This window comes from Micromys minutus (assembly GCF_963924665.1).
Source record: "Micromys minutus genome assembly, chromosome: 20".
Classification (NCBI taxonomy): Eukaryota; Metazoa; Chordata; class Mammalia; order Rodentia; family Muridae; genus Micromys; species Micromys minutus.
The window spans coordinates 24,796,489-24,821,362 of record NC_137955.1 but is presented as its reverse complement, the minus strand read 5'-3'; the positions used below and the strand labels follow the sequence as shown (position 1 = coordinate 24,821,362).

General features: G+C 40.5%; 1 protein-coding gene across 2 annotated transcripts in view; it reads left to right on the top strand.

Moving 5' to 3' along the window:
• The window catches only part of WDR70 (WD repeat domain 70), a 208,137-nt gene that overhangs the window by 52,289 nt on the left and 130,974 nt on the right, over window positions 1-24,874 (top strand). For both annotated transcript variants that reach the window (XM_080933536.1, XM_080933535.1), the window contains exon 9: window positions 15,676-15,752. In XM_080933536.1, coding sequence (XP_080789662.1) covers window positions 15,676-15,752 — 77 coding nt within the window. The remainder of the gene's footprint in view (window positions 1-15,675; window positions 15,753-24,874) is intronic.

The following is a 24,874-nucleotide window of genomic DNA, read 5'->3' as shown; positions in this document are numbered from 1 at the left end:
GAGAGAGAAGGAGAACAAAGTTTGTACGTACAGTGGTACCACTTGCATGTGTGTGGAGGTCAAAGGGCATTTTTTGGGAACTGATTCTTTTCCATCAATGGGGATCAGACTCACATTGTCAGGTATTGCTGTTGACATCTTTACCTGCTGAGCCGTCTCAATGACTACTTTTGTTTGTCTTTTGAGACAGGCTCTCACTCCGTAGTTCCTACAGGCCTCAAAGTCTGACAGCCCCATGGGAGTTGGCTATAGATATGAACCACCACGTACAGGCTTTTATTTAATTTTGTTATTCTTTACATCATCTCTGTGCTTATTTACATATGAATTGTAAGTATCTATATGTATGTATTGCAAGAGTACTTCCAGGGTTATAAAGCCAGGCACAGTGCCACATGGCTGTGATCCAGCACTGGACGTCTAAGGCTAAGCCTAAGGCTAGAGTGTTGCAGCAAGGGAAAGGACAGCCAGCTCTGCAGAGTGTGTTCCAGGCCAACCAGGCACATAAGGAGCCCGTTTCATAACAAACAAACAGCACTTCTAGGGGTGCATAAACAGCCCCCATTATTACTGTAACAATATTTAGAAGACAGTAAGTAAGTGCACTTGAACCTTTATGAATAAAGTTTAATATGTGTCTAACAGTAATTCCTGTTGACTATAGAAAAATGGAAAAACTCCCAAAATATTTGTAATCCTACTCAACTCCAGTTGCTGTTAAAGTTTTAATTTTAATTTGTGTTTTTATCTTCTAAATCTTAAAAACACTTCTTATATCAGATTGTTGATTTCACTTAAGTCTCAGGGCCATGTTTTGTATGTTTTACAGTTTAGAAGTTATGGATGCGTATCTTAGGGCTGAGAGGTGTTATCTGAGCCTTTCCTGAATAAGTGACTTTCTCTACAGATAGGGCACCAAGACCAGACCAAAGAAGAGAGTCCACCCAGAGCTACCTTAGTGAGACAGTGAGTTTAGTTTGGGGCATAAGTGAGAGGTTACAGGATAATGGGCAATTGGTCAGAGGTCATGCTGTCAGGGAGAAGTTCTCCTGCCCAAGAACCTTTGAACAGCTCATATCTGCTCAGGCATAGCAGGGGCTTCATGCAGTTAGTGTTCCCCTTGAGGGAATGTTAATGGGCCCAGTCTTGTGAGATTTCTTGTGGGTAACCACAGTGTCTGATTTCAGGAGGGTAGCAACCATGTTGTGCTTGTGGAATAGAAGTCCCTAACAAATGGGGTGGATGGTACCACTTACTTTGACTATATAATAGTAGTTTTGTCTGATACTTGTTGGATTTCCCCAGGAAATACTGTTTGAAAATCAGGTTCTGTGATGGCACGTGTTTATAATCCCAGCAGGTGGAGGAAGATGAGTCTGGACTACAGAGAGAGACCTCATCTTGGAAACAAGCTATGTTCTGCATTTGAGTTTATGAGCTATATTGGCTGTTTATCTAGGAAAATAAAATGTTACCTTTGCAGGTTTAATATATAAACCTTTCAAAAGCAGTCTCTTAACAACTGTGCTCATTGAATAATGGAATACATTTATTCTAACCCAGAACTTGGGCATATTTCTCATAGTCAGAACATTTCCTCTGCTACTTTCAGCTCTGTAGTGCACATTGTACTTGGTGTTCATATGGGACTTCTTGGCCTTGAGCCTAGAAATGTGTGACCATTAAACCAATATAATTCAGTAAATCAGAACTTCTCACCAATAAACTTTTATAGAGTTAAAATCAAGGGTGTTTTAGTAGGTTTTTTAATAAGTGAATACTTACTGAAGTAGTCATATAATCTCATCATTAATTTTTTTGTATAAATTCATCCAGGATCTCACTACTTTCCATTATTGGCTTCAGTTGCTTTCAGCAGAAAAGCAAGTGTGTGCCATTTGTTTCTTTGTTATATAACTAAACTGAAGAGGGTTGGCTCAGGGGATCCTGAGTGTTTGAAAGTTTGAACCTTTTAGGGGGAGATTTTCTTTCCACAAGTGGACTTCTATTGTGGGGAGTAGTAGAGCTATAATAACTTTAGGGAAGGAATGCTATAAAATTTGTATTTATTTTTAGTTTATTTTTTTCTACTGTTCTCTACTAGCAGAGCTATCGAAGGGATTGTATTTCTTTTTAAGCACACAGGCGGTCATCCTTGGTGTCTAGCCACTCCAAATAATTACCCTTATTATTTGGAGAGCAAATACATTGGTCATGTTTTTTTAGTAGTAAATTATTTTTCTTAAGATGTAAAATTTTTAATATTTATTAAAATAACTGAATTCTGGGTATATTTTTTATTTTCTTAAGCAGTATTTTTTCTTAATGTCAGTTTTTTGTGATGCTGGGATAGAATCAGGAACTCATAAATGCTAGGCAAGTATGTCACCTTAAGCTGTAACTGTAAACTGTTGTGGTTCACGAATTGTTGCAGAAACCATATGAACACCAATCTCAATTAAGCAAGAATAGGTTGTTGATTGCACACCCCAATACTGAGTGTTCAGGACTGCAAAAAGGACTCCAGAACTTAAATGTGACACCAGTCTGTCCTCACGACACACTTTTTATAGGAAAAACTAGCCCCAGAAGTTCAAAAGCAAGCAGAGAAGTGGTACATTTTGTCTAAATAGATAAAAGTATTATCAGCTATCCATTGTGCTGTTTGGTCCTAGGTGAAGTAAGAGGGGCTGGTGTACAGGTTCCAGTACATTGAGATAACAGAGGACAGGTGATTCATCCATAACTTTTTGACTCATTAGTAACATTTTTCAGTGTCAGCTATGGATTATTCTTTCTGGGAAGAAGAGTCTGAGAACCTGAACTTAATTTCATGCTATGAGCAGAATGAGACTGAACACAGAATGGCTACAGTTATGTGAAAAGGAGCAGGCCTCCACATAATCCACAGCTGATAGAGATAAAACTCTATTTTAAATATTTTTCTTCTCCCTCCCTCCCTCCCTCCCTCCCTCCCTCCCTCCCTCCCTCCCTGCCTCCCTCCCTCCCTCCCTCCCTCCTTCCCTCCCTCCCTCTCTCCCTTTCTTTTCTGACACAGTTTTTCTGTATAGCCCTGGCTGTCCTGGAACTCGACCCTGTTGCCCAAGTGCTGGTATTGAGGCGTGCACCACCACATCTGGCTTCCTTCTTTTTCGTTTTCCTTTGCTTTGTGTTGGGGGGTTGGGCAGGGTTTCTCTATGTAGCCTTGGCTGTCCTAGTACTAGCTCTGTAGATCAGACTGACATCAAACTCACAGAGGTCACCCTGTTTCTGCCTCCCCAGTGCTGGGATTGAAGGCATACATACCACCACCTGGCTTTGACTGGTGTTTCATGGCAGCCCTTTTCTGTGTGGCCTTGGCTATCCTGAAAGCTGCTGTGTAGACTAGCTTGAACTTGAACTCAGATTCATCTGGCTCTGCCTTCAGAGTGTTAGAATCAGAGATGTGCACCACCAGTGCCTGGCAAACATACACACAATGATTTCATGTATGTTGTGATTAATTTTATTTTGTTAGCCAAAGCTTGTTTTTTTTTTTTTTAACCTAACAGATATTCTTTGATGCTAGAATCTGACTTTTTGATGTATCTGTATTATTTTAGGGAATCCACGTTACTTTCTTACACTCTGGTGCAACAGTGTTCTAGTACCTTTCCTGTTCTGCTATTCTTCATTTCTCCATTGTTATTTTCTTTACCTTTCTTTTGGGGGGACATTGAGGTGGAAGGAGGGGAGAGAGACAGGGCAGGGAGAGAGAGAAAGGGAGGCAGGGTGAGAGAGAGAGATCTGGCCTCTAACATAGAAATCTACATATCATTTCTGCCCACCCTGGTGTTAAAGGTGTGGCATCATCACCAGGCCCAGTATCCATGACTGCTTTTTTTTTTATCGATTTACTTTAATTTATTTAAAAAGTTTTATTGCTTGCATGTACATCTGTGCACCATGTGTGTGCCAGGTGCCCACAAAGGCCAGAAGAGGGCATCAGATCCTCTGGAACTGGAATTACAGATTCTAGTTTGTGAGTGGCCATGTGGGTACTGAGGCTAGAACGCAGCGAGTTCTCTTCGCTGTTGCGGCATCTCTCCATGGTTTCCCCTCAACCCCATGGCTACTGTTAATAACGAATTCCTATTGGAAATCAAGATCGAGATACTAGATGTATTTGTTGTCACTGGGTTGTCATTTTCTCTCTTATGCGGAAGACAGACCAAGCAGGGGGACAAACAGAACAAAGTATATTAAAAACCATAAATTCTGATGGATAGATCTGATTCTAATCAAATCTCACAGCCTTTCTTAGTTCAGTATTTATAACTCACTTCTCCAGCAGTGAGGAGTTTGGCCTCCAACATCATATGTATATCTGTTCATCTGTTACACACAGAACATAGGTTTGGGATTGCCACATCTATAGCTTTTTGTTGTATGGAGAGTTCTCAATGTCTCCCAAGAGTCTTCACTTCTCTTGACTGTAGATATGAACTCTTAAGTATAAAAGGATGATTATCTGATTAAGTTATGTGGTACAGGACTATAGGAAAAAAAGATTATGTTTGCTGGATTTAGCCTACACAGGAGAACGCCTAAAAATGATCCCTGAAGCCTGATGTGGTGGTGCATTTTTATAATTCCAGCTATTTGAAAAAGCTGAGAAGGCAGGATTGTAATTTGGCTAGCTTAGGCAATATAACAAGATTGCTTTTCAAAAATGACAGACAGACATATCAACAGACAGGCAGACAAGATTCCTGCCCCCCCCCCCAAAAAAAATTTGTGTGTGAGGTGGAATTTTACTATCCCTGAAGCTGCACAGAGCAGTTTGCACACTGAGTCAAAGCCTGGGACTGCTGAATTTTGGCCCATGGCTGCAGATGGTTCTAAGCAAAATGGAGGGGATGCTGTTTGCTTCTTGTTGCTTGTGTCTAATCCTAAGAGAAAGATAAATTAAGGAAAGCCTTGTTAAAACTAGATTGGATACTTTAAGTTTTTAGTCTGTCTAGGTGGGAAATGATTCTAACAAATCATTTCAGGATATGAGGTGGGGGTCAAAACAGCGAGGGTGTGCTGTGAATTCTTGAAAGACCAGAAGATTAGAGTACTCAGTCTTCCAATAAACTCTTCCATGATGCTTTCAATCAAATCAGGTAAAGTCTAGAAGTTTCAAGATAATGGTTCTCAGTTCTTTCAACAGGAAGTATGGATAAGCTTGTAGAAAATTTTAGTGTGACTTTTGTCTGATGCAATATAAGAAAGATTTTTTTTAACTGTCCCTGAAGTTACACAATGCAAGGAATGAGCATGTATTTTAGTAGTTCAGAGTGGTACTCCCTTCCCCCTGGATGAACAGCGGAGAAATGAGAGTCTGAGTCCTGTAACCACAAGAAATGTCTATTCTGCCAATACTTGAATCTGCTTGGATGCCGATTCTTCCTCATAGCTCCAAGAAAGGAATGTGATCCTCTTGGAATCCTTGCTCCAATCTGTGAAGCACTCAACAGAATCCAGCCTCATTGTGAAATACATCATGATAAATGAGGAGTCCTATAAGCCACTAAATTTGTGGCATATGTTATACAACAATTGAAACCTAATACAATTCTGCAAAACAAAACAAATACAAGCCAAACATACTAAGTAGTGAGAAAGCTCCTTAAAGAAGTGGTAGGATTGTGATGAAGCTGAAAAGGAAAGATTAGCCCTGAAGGTGAGGAGAGAATTTTTATATTAATAATGGAAAGGGTAGAAGTGTTTTCAGGATTCATCCAAAAAGGCACTTACACATAGTAGTGGCTCATTAGAAATTGCAAGTGCCACTATCTCCTGGCAGAGCAACCTTCTCTATTTGTGTTGGAATGCATTAGGATGGGCTTTCAGTAGGACCACAGACACCTAGGTTTCGGGGCTTCGGAGATGGCTCCTTGGATAAAATGTTTGCTAGGCATGTACGAGGATCTGAGTTCGGATCCCAAGCACCCATATAAAAGCCATGTATAGCAACCCGCTTCTATCTCAGTGCCAAGACTGGTGGATTCCTGGTACTTACTGGCTAAACATTCTAGACATTCTAGCCAGATTGGATAGATTCAGGTTCAGTGAGACCCTGTCTTAAAAAATAATGTGGAAAGCAATTGAGGATGGCACTTGATACTGACTGACTTCTGGCCAACACATGAGTACATACACACACGTACACACCCATAGGAATGCATGTGTACATATTACACACACACACACACACACACACACACACACACACAATTTGCTGTTGTTGGTGTGAGAGAAAAAGTACTAGAAGAACTGGGGTACAAAAGACATAAGGGCTACAAAATATGAATCTGTATATTCACATGGGAGGCCACTTTTTTTACATAAACACAAATTGGGGTACATTGTGGTATACCGTACTGGGTTCTGAAAGGAATTTTCATAGCCATATTGTTACTTTGTCCATATTCTTCCATCCTCTCCTTTCCCATTTTCTGTTTGTTTTCCTCATGAGATATTCTTGAGTTTTGTTTGGGATTCTGGGTTTAGGATGAAATATTCTGATTGAGGGGTAATGGGATAGCAGTTTGTTCTTTATTGTAGGAACAATAAAAGAGAGCACTCAAGGCTAGACTGAGACAGTAACGTTTGGGATATAGAAAATAGAAAAGCTAAGACATTGAAATGCAAATGGCTATGTGGACTATCCTTGCCTGCCTAGAATTGATCACATATCTGATGCAAACTGTCAAATCAGTGGACATTACAACTTCATGGTTTCAGAAGAGGAGCCATTTGTGGTATCCATGAACGAGCCATAGTTAGCGCTGCTAGAGTACCTTAGGTCACTGCAGTGTAGACACTGAGGGAGGGTGGATTTCTCTGTCATGTATTCAAATGGCTATTTATGTTTCTCGGATGTTTGAAAGCCATGGGCCTTAGAGCATTTGTTTCATGGAAGGAAATGACTGGGTGTGATTGATTACGAAGGTTGGGTTGATAACGGATGAACCTGTCCCAAACCTAGCCTCCATCCTGTTTTTGTATCTGTAACACTTATTGGAAGTTTATAATTACCGGTAGTTCCTCTTGTGTTGTAGTCGTAGTTGTAAAGTTGAGAAGTTGTATCAGAGAAGGTTGGCTAAAAAGCCTACAATACTTACTGTGACTCTTTAGAGAAAAAGCATTCTAATTCTCAAATTAGAAACGTTTAAGCACACATTCTCACGCATTTCATTTATGATGTTTAAGATGAGCAGGCTGTGCTAAGAACCTTAGGGTAAGTGCACAGTATCTTTGCTGCCTTTCATGTCTTCGTGGGAGCGAGCTGTTAGCTCACCCTGCCAATGACAGGGCACTTATATGTTTGTGGATCCTGAGGTTCCTGTTATTTTCTGACAACAAATGTTACTTCATCAGGGGGTTCCTTTATAGTTGCTACCTTTGAAACATCCACAAGAGTGGCTAGATTAGTATAGATCAGTGTGTCAGTATGTGTGTGTAGGTGATACAAGATTACATGATACAGTATTGGTCGTGGATATTCTCTATGCAGTGTAGAGCGTTTCAGGAGAGACAAGAAGTAGCTTAATTCTTTTTTATATGCAATTTTCTGTTAAGGCTGTTGAGTAAAGGAATATCTTTGCCTCTCCCAAGGCCTACTGTTTAGATAAAGACAGAAAGACAAAAACCAACTTATTTGACAAAAAGGTGTGTTTTAGCCATTAATGGTTCTTTAATAGGTGTCACTTTAAGACTTTTCCACTAGTGATGGCTGTGGCCCTGCATCTGTTTAGATCCAATTGAGAATCCTTAGTTGAACTTCATTTTGTTATGACTAATTTTGGTCTCTGTTTGAACACAAGAACACTTAACATTCCCATGGCCTTTGTCACGCTTCTGTCTTTACAAACAAGAAATAACATTCACTGTCTTTGGAGCCTTTTCAATGTAATGCATTTATTTGTGTTCTTGTTCTGACTGCTCAACAGCTAAGGTGTTCCTCTGTGTTAACTAATGAATGCCATTTTCTATTGGTTTATTTTTTTAATATTCTAAGATGCTGTTTCAACTGTAATCAACAATTATCAGTAAATTATCTTGATTTTTTTTTTTTTGGTCTGCTTTGAATACCTGCATGGACTGATGTTAGGTTGCTTTTTGAACAAGAAAGGGCAGTTTAAAGGTTTGAAATGATTAGGAGCTGTCTGTAGAATCCCTGAGTCTGAGAGCAAGAAATAGGGGCAGCGAACTTGCAGCCCACTGAGCAGAAAGCCACCTGTGCCTCAGATTGTGATATCAGGCTGGTCTCTGCTTAGATCAGGCCAGTCCACCTCTTGATAATTGAGATACCAAGTTGCCTACAAAGTTCACATGGAGAATCTGCACAACTAAGCTACAAAAATAAATTGCAAAAACCTACCTCATAGTGATTTTGATGCCGGCCTCATTCCTATCTGTCATGCAGTACATGTGGGCTTGTGGCTGACGGACTGGCTGTCCGTGAACGCAGTGGACTCATTTAAGCAGCAGGACAGTGGAAGGGTGGAGTAATGTGCCAGACTGAAAAGGTCAGGGCAGTTGAGTACCTACCTTCTCAAAGGCTGGTAATACTGAGTTGGGAGGTGCTTCCTTTTACTGTAATTCATAAGCTATTCCTAATGGGACCAAATTGGACCAGATACCTGCTAATTGGAAATCATTAAAATTTTCTTTTCCTCACTTTAATAATTGGTAGATTACTTTCATTCGCCGAGGAGCCTACATTTTGGATGAACTTATCACTTACTTGTTTCTCAGTGCTCAAATCAGTCATGTGTTTCCACCGTCTGTCCTTATCCGTGGTCTCTCTCAGTTCTCACAGCACTGTGACCTGATGTTGGTTAACTAGCATAGTTAGCGTATTTGATTTGCCTCCTGAGACATCTTTCCTTGATGTTATAGCAGCGCACCTATTTGGTTTTCTTCCTGCTTCATTAAGTATCTTTTTCACTCTTTTTCAACTCAACCCCTAAATTTTGGGGTGTCCCAGGTTTATCGAGGAGCCCTGTCTAGTATTTATACCTGCTATTTGACTGCTCACATTGGGTCAGATAGCTTTAGCTCCCCTGCGTTGACACTGACATCTTAGAGACACACAGCTCTCTCCTCGTCCCCTCTGACCCGATCAGCAAACTCAGCTAGTGTATACTAGCCCCAGTCTAACAGCAAAGAGAAAACTAAGGCTTTTCTTTATGGACCTCTGCCTTCTGCAGCTGTTTTTTTATCTTACCAGTGACGTACATCACCATTTAGTAGCTGATGAAGCAAAAAAAAAAGTTTGACCTTGACTTCTTTCCCTCTTATCCTATAAGTAGATCTCTGACCATTTGACTACAAAGTAATGACTGCAGTCTGAGAAATTTGCATATAAAAACTGCAAAGGTAAAAACTGAGCTGTATGGGAGCTAGAAACAGAAACAATCACTAATGATCCAACTTCTAGTTCATGTTTCCACAGTGCCTCAGGAGCTGCAAGGCCTTCCTGGAAAAGACTCACTAGCTTCAGAATTAGTAGGTTCTGCCTACTGTCACTGGGCAACTTACCCACCAGTGCTGTGTCCCAGGGTGGTAACGATCCTTGGCCAGTGCCTCACCTGTCCTTTCTGCTGACTTACTGAATTTCTTAAAATAATCATTGATGCAAATTAGTGTATTCTCAGAAGAATAATGATGTTTGACTAAGGTAAAAGAGAAAAGGAAGGAGGGAAGGAAGGAAGGAAGGAAGGAAGGAAGGAGGGAAGGAAGGTAGGAAATGAAAAGTTCTGGTTTCAGTTACTAGAGCGTTGCCACAAAAGTGATTTATCTCTCCCTCAGCTTTCCACCTAGAACAAGCCAGGAGAGCCACGCCTTTCCATGCTGGCTTACTCGTCAGCTGTGGTGTATTTGCAGAAGTTAAAAGTCACCCCAGAGACGTACCACTGTAGTATTAGTTTTTCAAGATTTGTGTTCCATGCCATTCTGCTTTCTTCTCTGGTCCATTACTTGGATAGCTACGTTCTATGATCTCTTCAGTGGCTTTGCTGTGATCAGATGAAGGATAGGAGAGCATGTGTGTTCTCTCTGAATGGAAATGGAGCGGTGTCTCTCAATACATTATCTTTGATCAACCGAGGGCTAGGGCTTTCTCACTTTATTTTGTATATAAGAATATTGGGACTGGAGAGATGGCTCAGTGGTTAAGAGCACTGAATTCAATTCCCAGCAACCATATGGTGGTTCATAACAATTCCGTAATGAGATCTGATGCCCTCTTCTGTGAAGACAGCTACAGTGTACTTATATTTAAAATAAATGAATAAATCTTAAAAAAAAAGAATATTGGTAGGGAATTTGAAGGAATGGGGATAGATTTGATCAAAACATATCATTGCACATATGAATTCTAAAACAATAAAAACCCAAATAGTTCCTAGATAAAGTACTTGCCTGATAGTTTTTTTCCTCATTCATTTGATTCATGACGTATGCTCTCAACTATTTCTCTCTCTGGCATGTATTGTCTGAATTCCTGGGAGCCACCAGGGAAGACATAAATGGAAGTGCAGCGATGGGCAACTTGTGGACACGTTAGCAGGCTTCCTAGGATGAGCTGGGAAAAATTCAGATATACGGTGCTTCACCATGTTGCCCAGTTTTTAAGCCTGGAAAGGCTGCTTATGAACATGGAATTAATTATTCTCATTTCATGTGAATTAATATGTGAAAGAGCATGTGTGTACCAGTTGATGCCAATGTAGAGAAACAATGACGCAGTGCTGCGTGCTGCAGATGAGACTCTTTCTCCTCCCCTGATTCCTTCACGTCCTTCCCACTTCCATACCGTTCCACTTTCTTATGGTCTGTCTTTCTCAGAAAACAAGCAAGCAAGCAAACAAAACAAGAAAACAAAGCCAATAACACAAACACAACATAGAGGTAGAAAAAACCCTGAGTCTGTTTTTCGTTGACCTACTAGTAATGGGCGTGGGGCCTGACCTAGAGTGTGGTTGACATACCCAGTTCACTCCACTGGAGAAAACTGTTTTCCCTTTCTCAGCAGTTATCAATTGCACGTAGCTTCTTGGTTATGGTGGGACTTTATGTCCTCTTCTCCTTCTCGGTGCTGGGATTTTGTCTGGGTTGACCCTGTACAAGGCGATATGTGTGCCAGGCCTGTCTGGAAGACAGTGTTTCCTTGGAGTCCAGCACCTCTGGCTCTCACAGACTTTTTGTCTTCTCTTCTACATAGATCCCCGAGCCTTGAATGGAGGGGTTTGATAAAGATACCCCGTGCAAGGCTGAGTGTTCCAAAGCACACCGTTCAGGTGTGGGTCTCTGTGATAACTACCATCTACTGCACAAAGATGCTTCTCTGATGAGGGTGAGCAGTGCATTGACCCCAGCCTAGTGTCAGGTTGTATGTTAAGATGCTCATCCAAATAGTACCGTGTCTGTATGCACCATACTAAGGGTGTGGACTTTGGATACTTGTATAAGATGATGTATATGAGGTTTTTCTAGTATAAACTTCTCTTGTTTGTAATTATTGAGTAATTTGCAGAAGGAGTATGTGGTCCTATAAATATTTTCAAGTTTTCCTCTACCAGTCTTTGCATTTATTGATGATTCTTGCCTGAAAATTTATTTCTGTGATGATTGCAAATCATTTTATATTTATCAATTGATATCATAAGGAAACGAGCAAGAAAGATTTCTCTCTTCTCTCTCTCTCTCTCTCCCACTCTCTCTCTCTTTCTCTCTTTCTATCTCTCTTTACTGTGCAGACTTGAACTTGTAATTTTCTTTACTTTATTTTGAGTGCTGGGATTATAGTTATGTATCACCACAGCTGAGACTTTCAATAGTTAGCTCATTGTATTAATATGCACTCAGAGGCTCTTATTGTAGCTAGTGGCTTACAGTAGTTTACGATCATTATTTGCTTTGATATTGTAGTTTTTCCCAGAAGTTGAAGCTCCTCCAGCCTGCACTTTAGTGCTGTACCTGCCCTATCAGCTCTGTAGAGCTGTCTTTTCGGCACAGTGAGATGATTCAGGCTCCTCTTCCTTTTCCAGTGCTGTGGTCAGTCATTTCTCCAGGAAGCTCTGGTTCTTTTAGTTGGAAATTTGTTGTTAGAATTCAGGGTCTCTTTGCCAGACTCGCTATAGTTTCCAGATACTCAGCATATGGAGTGAGAGCATGGTGTGCCCACATACACATAAACACCCCCATTTATTTGTATCTTCATATAGGTTTAGAACACTACAGAGTTCATTATGATCCTTTCTTTTCCATCTTTGTAGCTATTTTCTCCAATAGTGAGAAACCTGATTTACATCAGCCTCAGCATATTTATTCATGAGATTAATTCTTTATTTTATTGAAAGCAGTTTAGAATTGTTAATGCATGCCACTGCAAACAGAAAACAAACGTATTAATTAGAATTCAATGCTATTTTTGTCTTAAGCTGAGTATTTTCTACTTTCTATAGACTACTGAAACTAATTCCTACAAATATTGTGGCTTTAAACATGATTAACTCCTTCACAATTCTTGAGTCCAGACATGAGAAAGAGCCAGTATAGCAGGATTCTACTTCCTACAGTGACTGTAAGGGCTGGATCCTTCCTGCTTCACTCTCCATCAGTGATTCTGGATGTCTGTGACTTGTGGCCGGATAATTCTACTGTCAGCTTCAGATAGTTTCCTCTTTGTGTCCTCTACTCTGTTCTTCTAGAAGAACATTCACCACTGGGGTAGGATTTACATGGATAACTTATCTAGAGATTTAAAAATTTTTATGAGTACTATAATTATATAATATTCACCTCCCCTCTGACAGTTCCTCCAGTGTCCCTTCCACTTTCTCAAATTCATGACTTCTTTCTCTTTATTACTGTTTACAGACAGACAGGCAGACAGACAGGAATATGTGTGCAGACACATGCACTCACCCGTGTGCTTAGGGCTGACTCTTGAGATGGGACATCCCATCAGGGAGCTCCTCCCTCGCGTCTCCCTCTCTGATCAGCTATGGGTTGCCCGTAGCCCTTATCTAGGTAGCACCTTATGATGTTTTCTCTGATCCAGGTTGGCACGCTGGCTGTCATTATGCAGGTCATGTTTGGGCAACTATATTTTGAGATTTTTTTTGGGGGGTACAGCTTTTCTGTCATGTCTAGAAGATGCTGTGCAGAATCCTGGTTGCTCTGGCTCTCAAATGCTTTTTGTTTTGTTTTTTGTGATTTTTTTTTTTCTCTGAGTCTTGGGAATTGTGTTGTAGATAGACCTATTGAGATTCCTATATATTTCTAAAAATACTGTTTCAGAGATTCTAGGACCTGGGATTATGAACATATTTTGGAGGCCAGCATCCAGCCCACTGCAGGTGCATTCTTCTCTCTACTACTTTTAGCCTTTCATATGTCTTCCTTACTGGGAACACAGCAAGGTTCATTTGTTTCCATTTATGTTAGATTTTAGATTGTCCCATCTATGTTTGTTTGTGAATATGTGAAATTTCACATTTTTTTTCAAAAGCCAAATTAGTGAATTAAGAATCTCACAATATTGTAGAGAAAATATCTTGTGTATTGTATAGATACATTACCTGTTTATTCAAAAGTCTAAAGCCTGTGGCTTAGGCAGGAAATAGAAGTGGGACATCAGGAAAACAGAAAGGATTCTCTGATGGAGTCAGGCTGGAGAGCCACTGGGAAGATGTGAAGAGCTGGAGGCATGGTACCTGAGCACAGGTAAACAGCCGTGCAACAGAATGCAGGCTAGAACAAATGGGATATTTTAAGCTATGTCTAGTCAGAAAAGAGTCTAGCTATTTAGTCAAGGCATTTGTAAATATATTTTCAGTCTGAGTTTTATTTCTGGGATCATGGGGCTGGGAGGAAGATCTAGGCCCAACTAGAACACATTATGATTGCTGTTATTAGGGAAATAGGGGCCATGGAAAAGAACCATGGATTAAGCTGTGTTTACTTAGAGGCTGGGGGTTACTTCCAGTTGAAGCTGGAAGAATGAACAGCTGTCATGAGAAAATGAAAATAAAAAGGCTTCCAGCAGGTGGAAGAGAATTCTATCTGGAGAAAGAGCTTGTGTAGTAGAGGCAGGCACCAAAAGGGAGGCACCAGAAGGCAGGTAGCAGCTGGTGCATGTTGGGCAGGCAGGAACACAGTAATGTTGTGAAGAAACTAATAGGCAGAAAATGTAATTTGTTTAGGCTTATTGAAAGATGTTGGAAGCTAGTAAAGGACTGGAAACAGAGGAGTGTGGCATTAGAACTGTATCCTTTAGTTCATTCTTTGACAGTTTCTTATGTATGCAGTACATTCTGGTGGTACTCCTGAGTCTCTGCATCAGCTACTACAGAACTGATAATGGACCTCCATTGCTACATGGACACATGCAATAGAATGAGAGTTAAAGAAACTGAAAACATAAAAATAACTGATGAAGCGTGTGATAATGTTGGCTTCTAGAGGAGTGGTGGTAGTGAAGTGTCGACTTGAGGAGTATTTTTGATAGGCTTGGCAAGAGAATGGCTGGTAGATGGAATTTGATTATATCTAGAATGCTGGGGGATTAGGGTAGGGGAGTATTTAAGGATGACTTCCTAGTTTATAGCTTCGCTGGGAAGCAAACTGAAAACGAGTTAGAGACTATAAATCAAGATTTCCTTATTGGACATATATGTTTGAAGTGCAGGTAGGCATGGCAAATGGAGAATTAGAAACATGGTTGCGAGGTCAGATACAGAGAAGGAGGTCCCCATCCTTTTCTCTAGTCCCATAAGTATTGCTTCAGTTCATGTCTCCTTACTGCACTCTACCTTGGTGGTCCCTGTGTGTTCCGCTAGGACGATGTACTGTTTGAAGTATTGTAGACAATTTGGACTGGAAATCAGTTTCAGGTTTTGATTGCGAACTTATTCTTTCCAGAGAGGCACTGATATTTTTCTTGTTTGGCTTTATTTTGGACTTTGTTAGAGATACTGCCATTATTCCATAAGAACTGTTAGCCTGTTTTCTGCCTCTCCTGATCCCGACTCACTGTGTAAGAGTCCTCTCACTGCACTCCGTGGGGTGTGTTTCTATGTGCGTCTGTATTTGATGTGGATTCTGCTAGATTGGGTTGTATATTAACTTGATACTGTTATCATGTTTCTTTGAATCTAGTATTTTTATTTTCTCTATTTTAGGTAGAGAGAATTTTTCTGCTAGTTTGAAATATTTCTTCTTTTCTCATATTTATTCTTACAGCTAGGTTGTAGAATCAATATTGTTAACAGTTTTAGGATGTAAGAATTTCCTTCCTTGGGCTTTGCTTGCCTGTAAATGCTTTCTGATTTCTTAATTATTGTCCATTGAATGAAAGATCATGACTTTCAAGAGGGGCCTGTCTGCCTTAGGTTTTACCTTTTATTTTCCTAAAGAGAACATACCGATTACTTTTTCCTCTTTATTAGGAACCTGTGACAGGTAAACACTGCCGGTTCCCAGACTGGTGAGAAACTAGGAAACAGTGGAATCCAGCGTGCGCATGAGAAGTTGGCGCAGCACAGTACTAGTTTATAAGTAAGGCCTCTGTTTCCAGGGTGCCTTGTGTGGTGTCAGTGTGCCTTTCCTTTTAACACCCTCTCCTCTTTCTTTAAGGGCCATACAGCAATGCTTCATACTGGCTCATGGCATCCCAAAATAAAAGGAGAATTTATGACTTGCTCAAATGACGCGTGAGTATTGTTGGTATCTTTTTGAATGCTTCAATAGATTTTAGTATGTCTTGACAGTTGTATCATGGCAACCCTAGTAAAAGGGTCAGAAGTAGAGTGAGTAGTAAGGAATTTTGATGTTTATGTGTTCCTATTCTTGACTTTGCTTTGCCTGCTGTGTAGTTTAGTTAAACAAATATGGATGCTATGGAAATGAGGATTTGTAAATTCCTGTAGAGTTTATCGTGGGATGCACCGGATTAGACTGATGTTAGTAGAGGACCCAAATGGCTTTGCATGTGTGACTAGGATTTCTGCAGTCATGACTGTCTCCATCCGAACTGAGACTCTATCACTGTACGAGATGGCTATTCTCAGGCACAGTCTGTTGGGGATCACTAGCCTTGAAGTACAGAATCCATTGTTCTTATCCCTTACCACTTCCTAGAGAAGTCTGCCAGTAACAAATTTACTTGCAATCTGATTGACCTTTTTATCCCCCCACCCACTTTGGGCCTTTGACTTAGACTAGTAGTTAGTTCTGAACCGAGGCGGGGAACATTATACTCTGCTCTGAGGCTCTGCCATTCTGGGCCCTTTGTTCCCTTGGAAGTGAGCGCTGTAAGATGAAAGTACAGGAATGCTCAAAGATAAACAGTTTTATGAGTGGTGATTATTGTTGGATAAAGTGAAACAAAAGGAAACGAAGGGTACAGAGGGCTGGTACAGAGGGCTTAGCGCGTACAGATACCTGACAAGCCAAGCTTGATTCGTGGGCTCCATGTACTGAAGTGACTTCCTCAGGGATACCTTGGCATGTATGTGTTCACATGCACGCACACATGTAAAACAAAGAGAGAACATAGAAGGATTTACCACACATAAAGCAGTTCCCATTGCTGTTGTTCTTCTTAAGGTATATGGTTAAGCCTAGGGTTAGGCAAGCATTCTACCACTGAACTACAGCCTGGCCCCAAGAAAGTTTTCTTTTAGTTGAGACGTAAGTCCTACAGAGGAGGGTGCTATAAGGGAAGGAGCTTTCGTGGCCAAAGTGTTCCTATATTTAGAAATCCTGAGATGAGAAGACAGTAGAGCATGCTTGAGGGAAAGAAAGATGACCTAGTTGACATTTTGTAAGTTGGTAGGAAAGATGAGGATGATAGGAAATAAATTTAAGAAGGAAGGCAAGAGTCAGTCAAATCAGTATTTTAAGCAAACTGAAGAACCAGAATTTTGATACAGTGAAAAACCAAGAAATTGAACAAGTGCTAAATTTAACACTAATATTTTCAAGTGAGGTGACATTGGGCTAGTAGTTAACATTCGTTGAAAATGTACAGTGAGTTAGTCTGAGCTCAAATGGAGAACTGACCATGACTTTACCAGCAGTATATAATTCTAAGTGCCTGAGCTACGATTTGAACCTACTGTGAGTGATTACACACACAAAGTGACGGTAATCAGTTTATAGATTCAGGTACAAGATAGTCTCTTTACACTGGAATGTCTTTCTCCTTGGAAGGACAGATTCACTTTGCCTTAACGTTTTCAAGGGCGTCATTGTGATGTGATGCCTTCTGCTGCATTACCTGAATGTGAAGATGGTCATGGAAGGTCACTTACAGTCAGAGGGTCACTAGACCCTCTGTGTGGTTCAGATTGGTTTGGAGACGTTCTGGCTGTGCAGGAGGAGTCTACCTGGTGATATACTTTCATGTGTGTGTGTAGCTGCCCACTGGACCACAAACAACCCACCGTTCAACAATTCTCGAAGAAAACAGTCTTTCTTTCTTGTAACTAAATAAAAGTTTTTATAAAATAACTTTTAAAAGTGATCTCTGAGCCTTAAATGCGACATTGATAGCATCCCTTCTTTCCCCAAGGTTCAGGTATCATTGTTTTTGTTTTTTAATTTTAAGAAAATACCATTCTATGCAAACTTACATTTTATTTATGATTTTAACTTTGTATTGACAAGTGAAAGGTATATTTTTTTCTTCTGGCACTATTTTTTGTTTAGTTTAAAATCACTATTATGACTGACCTTTTCTATTTATTTGGTTTTTATTTTTTAAAATTTGTGTGTGTGTTGAGTGTGTGAAGATACCCTTGGAGGCCAGAGGCATTAGATCCCCCTAACCACTTGATGTGGGTGCTAGGAGCTGACTCATGTCCTCTGGAAGAACAGTAAGAGCTCTTAGCATTGAGTCATCTCTCCAGCCCCATGTTTAGGAGATTTTAATAATGGCATTTAGGGTTTAAGTAAAGACATGTGAGCTGGTTCCATCAGTGATATTCTGATTTGCTTGATCTCATTCGTCTTTTATGCTGGTTTCTTTTTTGGTCTCATTTTGGACAACTTATTTAGACATAGTTTCTATAAAGAGAACATGGTATAGGCAGCCATTGACCTCAGCCTCCTTTCTTGTCACTGTGCTGTGCACCAAGTGCTCAACACACCCAGGAATGTTTGCTAGCCTGTGGCTCACAGCAGTGTTGGAGTATAGGGTAGAATTCTGACAGCTGTAGCCAGTTATTCATGGAAGGAACAAAACTGTGAGTTAACTTTGCTATAATAGGAAAGAGGAATCTCTCTGTTTGTGAGAACTGGGTCCAGTGGAGGCAAAGGTGGCACTTATAGTTTTGTTCTGGCCCAGAGTTTATCATATTACATTGAGGACCTTGGAATGTGTGAGGACCGCAGATGCTAGTGTTCTCTCATTCCAGTCCAGAAGATTCAGTATGAACACAGACCGGGGTATATCTTATCCAGGCATGAAATAAAAAAGGGAAGAAGAAAAGATAACAGGCTTTTCTGTCTTGTCTGCTTTACTAGAGTGGACTGCACAATGAAGCTGCATTTAATAAAATTTTCCTAGAAGTAAATGGTAATGAAGACCAGATGACATGGAAGATGAAAATGCTTATGAGATGAAATTCATTTTTACTTGTGGGTTGATAAAATATGATGGGGAGCCATTTTGTAATTTGTAGTAGCTTTCAGGGTAGAGTGTGACACAGGGTAAGAGTGTGACACAGGTAGAGTGTGACACAGGTAGAGTGTGACATAGGTAGAGTGTGACACAGGTAGAGTGTGACACAGGGTGGAGTGTGACACAGGGTGGAGTGTGACACAGGTAGAATGTGATACAGGGTAGAGTGTGACACAGGTAGAGTGTGACACAGGGTGGAGTGTGACACAGGGTGGAGTGTGACAGAGGTAGAATGTGATACAGGGTAGAGTGTGACACAGGTAGAGTGTGACACAGGGTGGAGTGTGACACAGGTAGAGTGTGATACAGGGTAGAATGTGACACAGGTAGAGTGTGACACAGGGTGGAGTGTGACACAGGGTGGAGTGTGACACAGTGTAGAGTGTGACACAGGTAGAGTGTGACACAGGGTAGAGTGTGACACAGGGTAGAATGTGACACAGGTAGAGTGTGACACAGGGTAAGAGTGTGACACAGGTAGAGTGTGACACAGGGTAAGAGTGTGACACAGGTAGAGTGTGACACAGGGTAAGAGTGTGACACAGGGTAGAGTGTGACACAGGTAGAGTGTGGCACAGGTGGAATGTGACACAGGTAGAATGTGATCTAGTAGTATATGACATGTTAAAGATTAATCTCATTTTAATTGTGTGTGTATGTGTGTGTGTGTCTGAGTCTGTGACTGTCTGTTACTATGAGTGTGTGTTCTTCCAGAGGCCAGAGGAGGGCATCAGACCCCTGGAACTGGAGATACAGGTGACCATTAGCTGCCTGGTTTGAGTGCTAGGATCTCAGAACTCTGCTTTTCTAAAGGAGCAGCATTACTCTTAGTTACTGAGTTACCTCTCCACCCCACTGTGAAGACTAACTCACTGTTCAAAGCCTCTCCTTATCTTGAGATTGATATATGTCATCTATTAAAAAGCATTCTTGCAGCTAAAATGGTTAGATTTGCCTCCCATTTCATATAATGTTTCTAGACGTTTTTGAAATATAATTTTCAAATTCTTGCCTGTTCTTAGAGTTGAGAGTATTTTGCGATGATTTTTGTAATGATAATGAAATAACTGGTATTTTCCTTCTTTTTTGTGTGTGAATCTCTTTATTTTGCTATATTTTTTTAGAACAAAACTCACAAAGGGCTAGTGAGATTGTTCAGTAGGTATGAGCTCCATGTCTGGAGTTTACATGGTATCAGAGAGTGGACTCTTTTCTCCTGGCTTCCATATGTCCTTCATAGCCTGTGTACCCATACACATTCCCACACTAGGGTATCAGCCAATCAATAAATGAATGCAAGAATCACTCAAAAGCTCTCTAAGGAGTTTGTGTAAAACATGTTGATTAAAGCTCACGCACCTCTAGCTCTCAAACGCAATCCCTGTATTTGCTGGGTAGCAGCAGTTAAAGTAGCCGACTGTTATTAGCATTTCTGTATGCTAGTTGACAGTCACAGGATCTTAGCAGTGGAGACCACCTCAGAGGTCACAGTTAAGTGTATATATTGCTGTAAAGTAAGCTGAAGAGCTTTGGTTGGTCTGCCTCTGTGTGGCTGTCATTCCCTCACTTGGAACAGCCCCTGTTCACTGTGTCCTACTCTGGGCAGCCTTACTGGAAGAGTTAATGAGTGTGAAGGGGTAAAGCAAAGGCTGGAGCTAAGCATTTGTGAGTCCCTCTACAGCAGAACACTGGCAAACGTTTCAGTGGGAAATTGCTTTCTGAGCAGTAGTAGAGGGCTGTGTGGTGAAGGAAGCTTTCCAGTGTTTGCATTTTACTGTCTATTTTTTCATGAGGTTTTGTCATCTCCCAGTGTTTGTTATTCCTCTCTAATCCTGCCTACTTTTCTGTAGTAAGTCACTGTGAAATGTTTGTCCAGGACTCCCAGGGCCTTTAAGCTGGGAAGTAATGTCTGACCCACAGTCATGGGAGAGAGGGGATATGGAAGAATGGCTGGGGGCACACATGCAGTAGTAATGCAGTGAGGAAAAAACAGTGGGCACAGAGGGCTAGACTGCTGCAGCACCGGGAGAAGCTAAGAACCACAGGACAGATCAAAGTGCACTTCCGGAGGCTGCAGTGGTCTGCAGAGAGCCAGGCCACACGTGCAACGTTAATCAGGTGGAGCTCTGCCAGCTCTGTGGTTTGGGGGGAGCCTGGGGAAAGTTCATAAGGCACTTTGATAACAAATTCTATACGTTGCCTTTATGGAAATTAATGAGAGAAAATGGATTTACTACAGATGAAAGGAAGTCATATCTCAGATAAAGATATTACTATCTAATACATGCAAAATATGTAAAGAACCAGGATGGTTTTATTTATGTAAAAGATATATGTAGGTTCTATTTATTATTCTAACCATTGATGTACATAAGCGTGGATCTGCCCTGCCTACCTACATTCATATCTACCTATCCATCTAATGCCTGTACACGGCTGTGTGCATGCCTTACACACAGCTCACCTACTGACTCCAGCCCTAAGTCTAATTTCACGTACTGTGAAATGAGCAGAGACACGACAACTTAGTTAATTTAATTTCTGCTCCCCCTCCATCCTCAAAAGAGAGTGTTTTGAACAAAAGAAAAGGTGCAGGTTTGTTTTGAAGGAAAAAAATCATGTAACCTATGAATCTTGATTTTTTTTCTTTTTCTTCAAAAAAAAAAAAAAAAAAAAAAAACAATAGAAAAGGACATTTTAATAATGGGTCAGAGGACTGCAAAAATGGCCCCAGTTCTTAATCTTTCCTTATGCCATCCTTTTGCAAAGTGACTGTGTAGTCACTCCCATTAGGAGGGTGGGGCCACTCCATCACATTTATCCATGCCTGCATCGCAGAAGTGTAACAGTTCTCAGTGTAAACCTCTTAAGAGTTAGTGTAGGCTTCTAGTCCCTTACGCTATGGCAATGCATCTGTCTGATCAAGCCCTCTGCAGGGTGAGTGGTCCGGTGGAGAGGAGTTCAGTCTCAGCTTAGAATGTCAGCCAACTTCAAACCCATGGGAGAGCTTGGGCTAGCCTGGCAGGGCTGACACTTGTTAACCCAGAGGACTAGAAGTCATGTGGGAAATTACATGCTTGTTCTTCTAAAGCCTCAAACTTTATGAATGAGTTAATATGCATCAGCTATAAACCATGCAGTATACAGGGTTGTGGTTATAAAAATGTTTATTCCTATACAACATTAGAAGTAAAGTATAATGAGCTATACAAGATTTACATGGCACAGTGGAAGTAGAACATGAATGAGCTTGTGTGTACAGGTGCAACACACTGTTGAAGTGTATGTGCCAAGGCTGTTTACTGTGCCATTTTACCTTAAAAAACCCTTTGAAGCTTTCAAAAAAAAAAAAGCCATTAGTGCATTAGTGTGTGGTCTTTCTTCACATCTGCATATATAGATGCCACCCCCACACCTTTGTTTTCTCTTTATAGAAGCTGATTTTAAGATGTAGAAAAGGGGATTCATGAGATGTATAGCTAACTACCCAACCTTTTTTTACTTAATCAAGTTTTTTCTTTTACATATTTTCAGCTCTGCAAATCAATATTGTATAGATTATGAGATCTGAGTGGTTGGGATTTTCTTCTACATTGGAATTTTATATTAGAGCTTTTTTTCTTTCTGTGCCTCAGACTGCTGGGTGTGTAAGATGTCTGTGAGGAAAGGATCTCTAGTCCTCATGTGCAAAGTCCCAGCACCAAAGAAAAAAATACATGAAAGAGCTGAAAATACTATTAAACGAAAATCCCCTCCATACCCTGCAGTATTTTCTAAACATAGCAATGCAGCCTTTGTCTTTCTCACAACCTTCCTCTGGACTGTGCTCCTGGGGTAGAGTTCCCTGGAACATACCTTGGGAAATGAAGACCAGCCATAAGAAATGATTTTGATGATTGAATTCAATAAATCATAAATATTAAATTTTTTATGGGCACTAGAGATGACTTATACAGTAGAAAATTTACCAGGTTTTGTTTTGGCATGGCATTGTGGAAAGACTATGTACTCGTAGTGAGAACCAGGGAAGCCAGGGATCCTACAAGTTTCTGTGAACAAGGAGTTTGCTCTTAAAATTAGATTCTGTAAAATAGGGTGATGCTGATTTCCAGATCTGAACCCGGGATAAGTCTGTAGAGCCTGTGTTTATGCACAGGCCTTCCGGTTAATGTGACTGTGACGGTCTTACACAGCTTGGTGAGCATCTCCTCTTAGAACATGTGTGGAACACGTTGAATCGTACAGACTTTTTTCCTCTGGAAAGCTGCTAGGCAGATTTCAGTTGGCTTTTACAATCACTAACATATGTAAACATAATTGTACAATTCTCTAAAGAATGGTGGTTCACATAAATGGAGTTCAAAAAAGTAAATTTCCTGTAAGTCAAAGTTTTTTTTTTTTTTTTTTTACTCCAAGTATTTTGGAGGGAAACTTTAAAAAACATTACTTTTCTGCATTATTCATGAGTGTTTTGAATATAGCTTAACATTTTCGTAACTTACACACTATTATCTCATCGTATGCCATGCCGGAAAATGCCTTGGCAGTGTAGACCGGTTTATAGTGTTTTGGGTTCTTATCTGCTCCCCTGCCCTATTTCTGTTGTTGCCTGTCATTTTAGATCTATAGAAACACCTGCTTGTCCTTTAGTATTCTACTTCTATCAAGAAGGCTAGAGCTGGATTATCTAATCCTCCCTTCCTCCCTCTCTCCCTTCCTTCTCCTTCTCCTCCCTCCCTTCCTTCTCCTTCCCCACTTTTCTTAAAATTAAAGCAAACCAAAGATTATACATAACATGATTTTTTAGCACATGGGCTTTTGCCATCCTCTTTGGCCACTAGGAAGCTTTTCTTGCCGACTTTTGGATTTGTGGCAAGTTTGTCTCGGTTTCTGAGCGAGTCATAGAGTCAGACTCAGAGTACTTCTGTGTGTGAGGCTGTCAGTAAGACAGAAAAGGCACAGTTCAGAACATGGCCCTGTCATGTCATGCATAGCTTATTGCTACATAAATTCATCGATTCTCTCAGCTAATTCCTAACATACTCTGCTTTTTTATAATTTAAAACTAAGATTTTTTTTTTTTTTTTTTTTTTGCTGTTGTCAGCTCCTTGCATTTAAAAATAAATACCTTTGTTTTCTTGTTCACTGGGTTATTTGGATATATAGACATTTAAAAAATTACAATTACTAGATAATTTTGGGAAAGCATTAGTTCAGCTTACCTCTGGAGCCTAAAATTTTTCATTCAAATTTATTAGTCTAAGAATAGGAGATATTCTACACTGCTTTTTTTTTTTTTTTTTCTTAAAAGAGGAAGGGTAAGATGAGATTCTTCCTGTATCTCCCAGGATGCTCCCAAATCCCTGGACTCAACCGATCCCTCCTGACTTAGTCCTGAGTTGCTGGGACTACAGGTGTCAAGCAACTCAGTGCTGTCCCTGGCTACTCTGGAACATTATAAAGCTCCTTCACTGCAGGAGTTCTGGCAATAATGAGAACCTATTTGCAAATTAACTCCACAATTTAAATGTGCACATACCGGTATTATTTTGACAAACTGAAGGTTTAAACAACAAAGATGTAGATGATCTTCAATCTATTAATTATTTGGTCCATGTAAGAGCCAGTGTTGGGTATGTGCCGTTTACACAGATGCACAGGGTGCAGTATTGGACTAAGTGGCGTGGACATTTACAATTAATGTGTTAATAAGTTAAAAGTATCTTTCAAAATAGTTTGCTTTACTCAGTCTTATGGTGAGAACTGCTCAGCAGACACAAAGTCAGCATCCTGGAGACAACCATAACATGCTGCAGAGCCAACAGAACAGATCTGTCTCATGTTTAAGCTCTTCTTTGACAGTGTTATACATGCATACCATATATTTTATCATATTCAGCCCTCATTCTCTCACTTATCATCCTCCCACGCCTCCGGAATCCCCTTCCCAAATATCCTTCTCCCACTGTCCTGTCTTTTATGTTTTATAACCACTGAATTTAAATACTTGTATGAACATGTGTGGGGCTGCTTACTGGATGATGCACTTACCAGTGTCTACACGCTGATGAAAAACAACTCCACACCCTCAGCAGCTGTTATCTTGTAAGGGTTAACTTCAGCTGGTCCTCACACGTCCCTCCCCAGCCC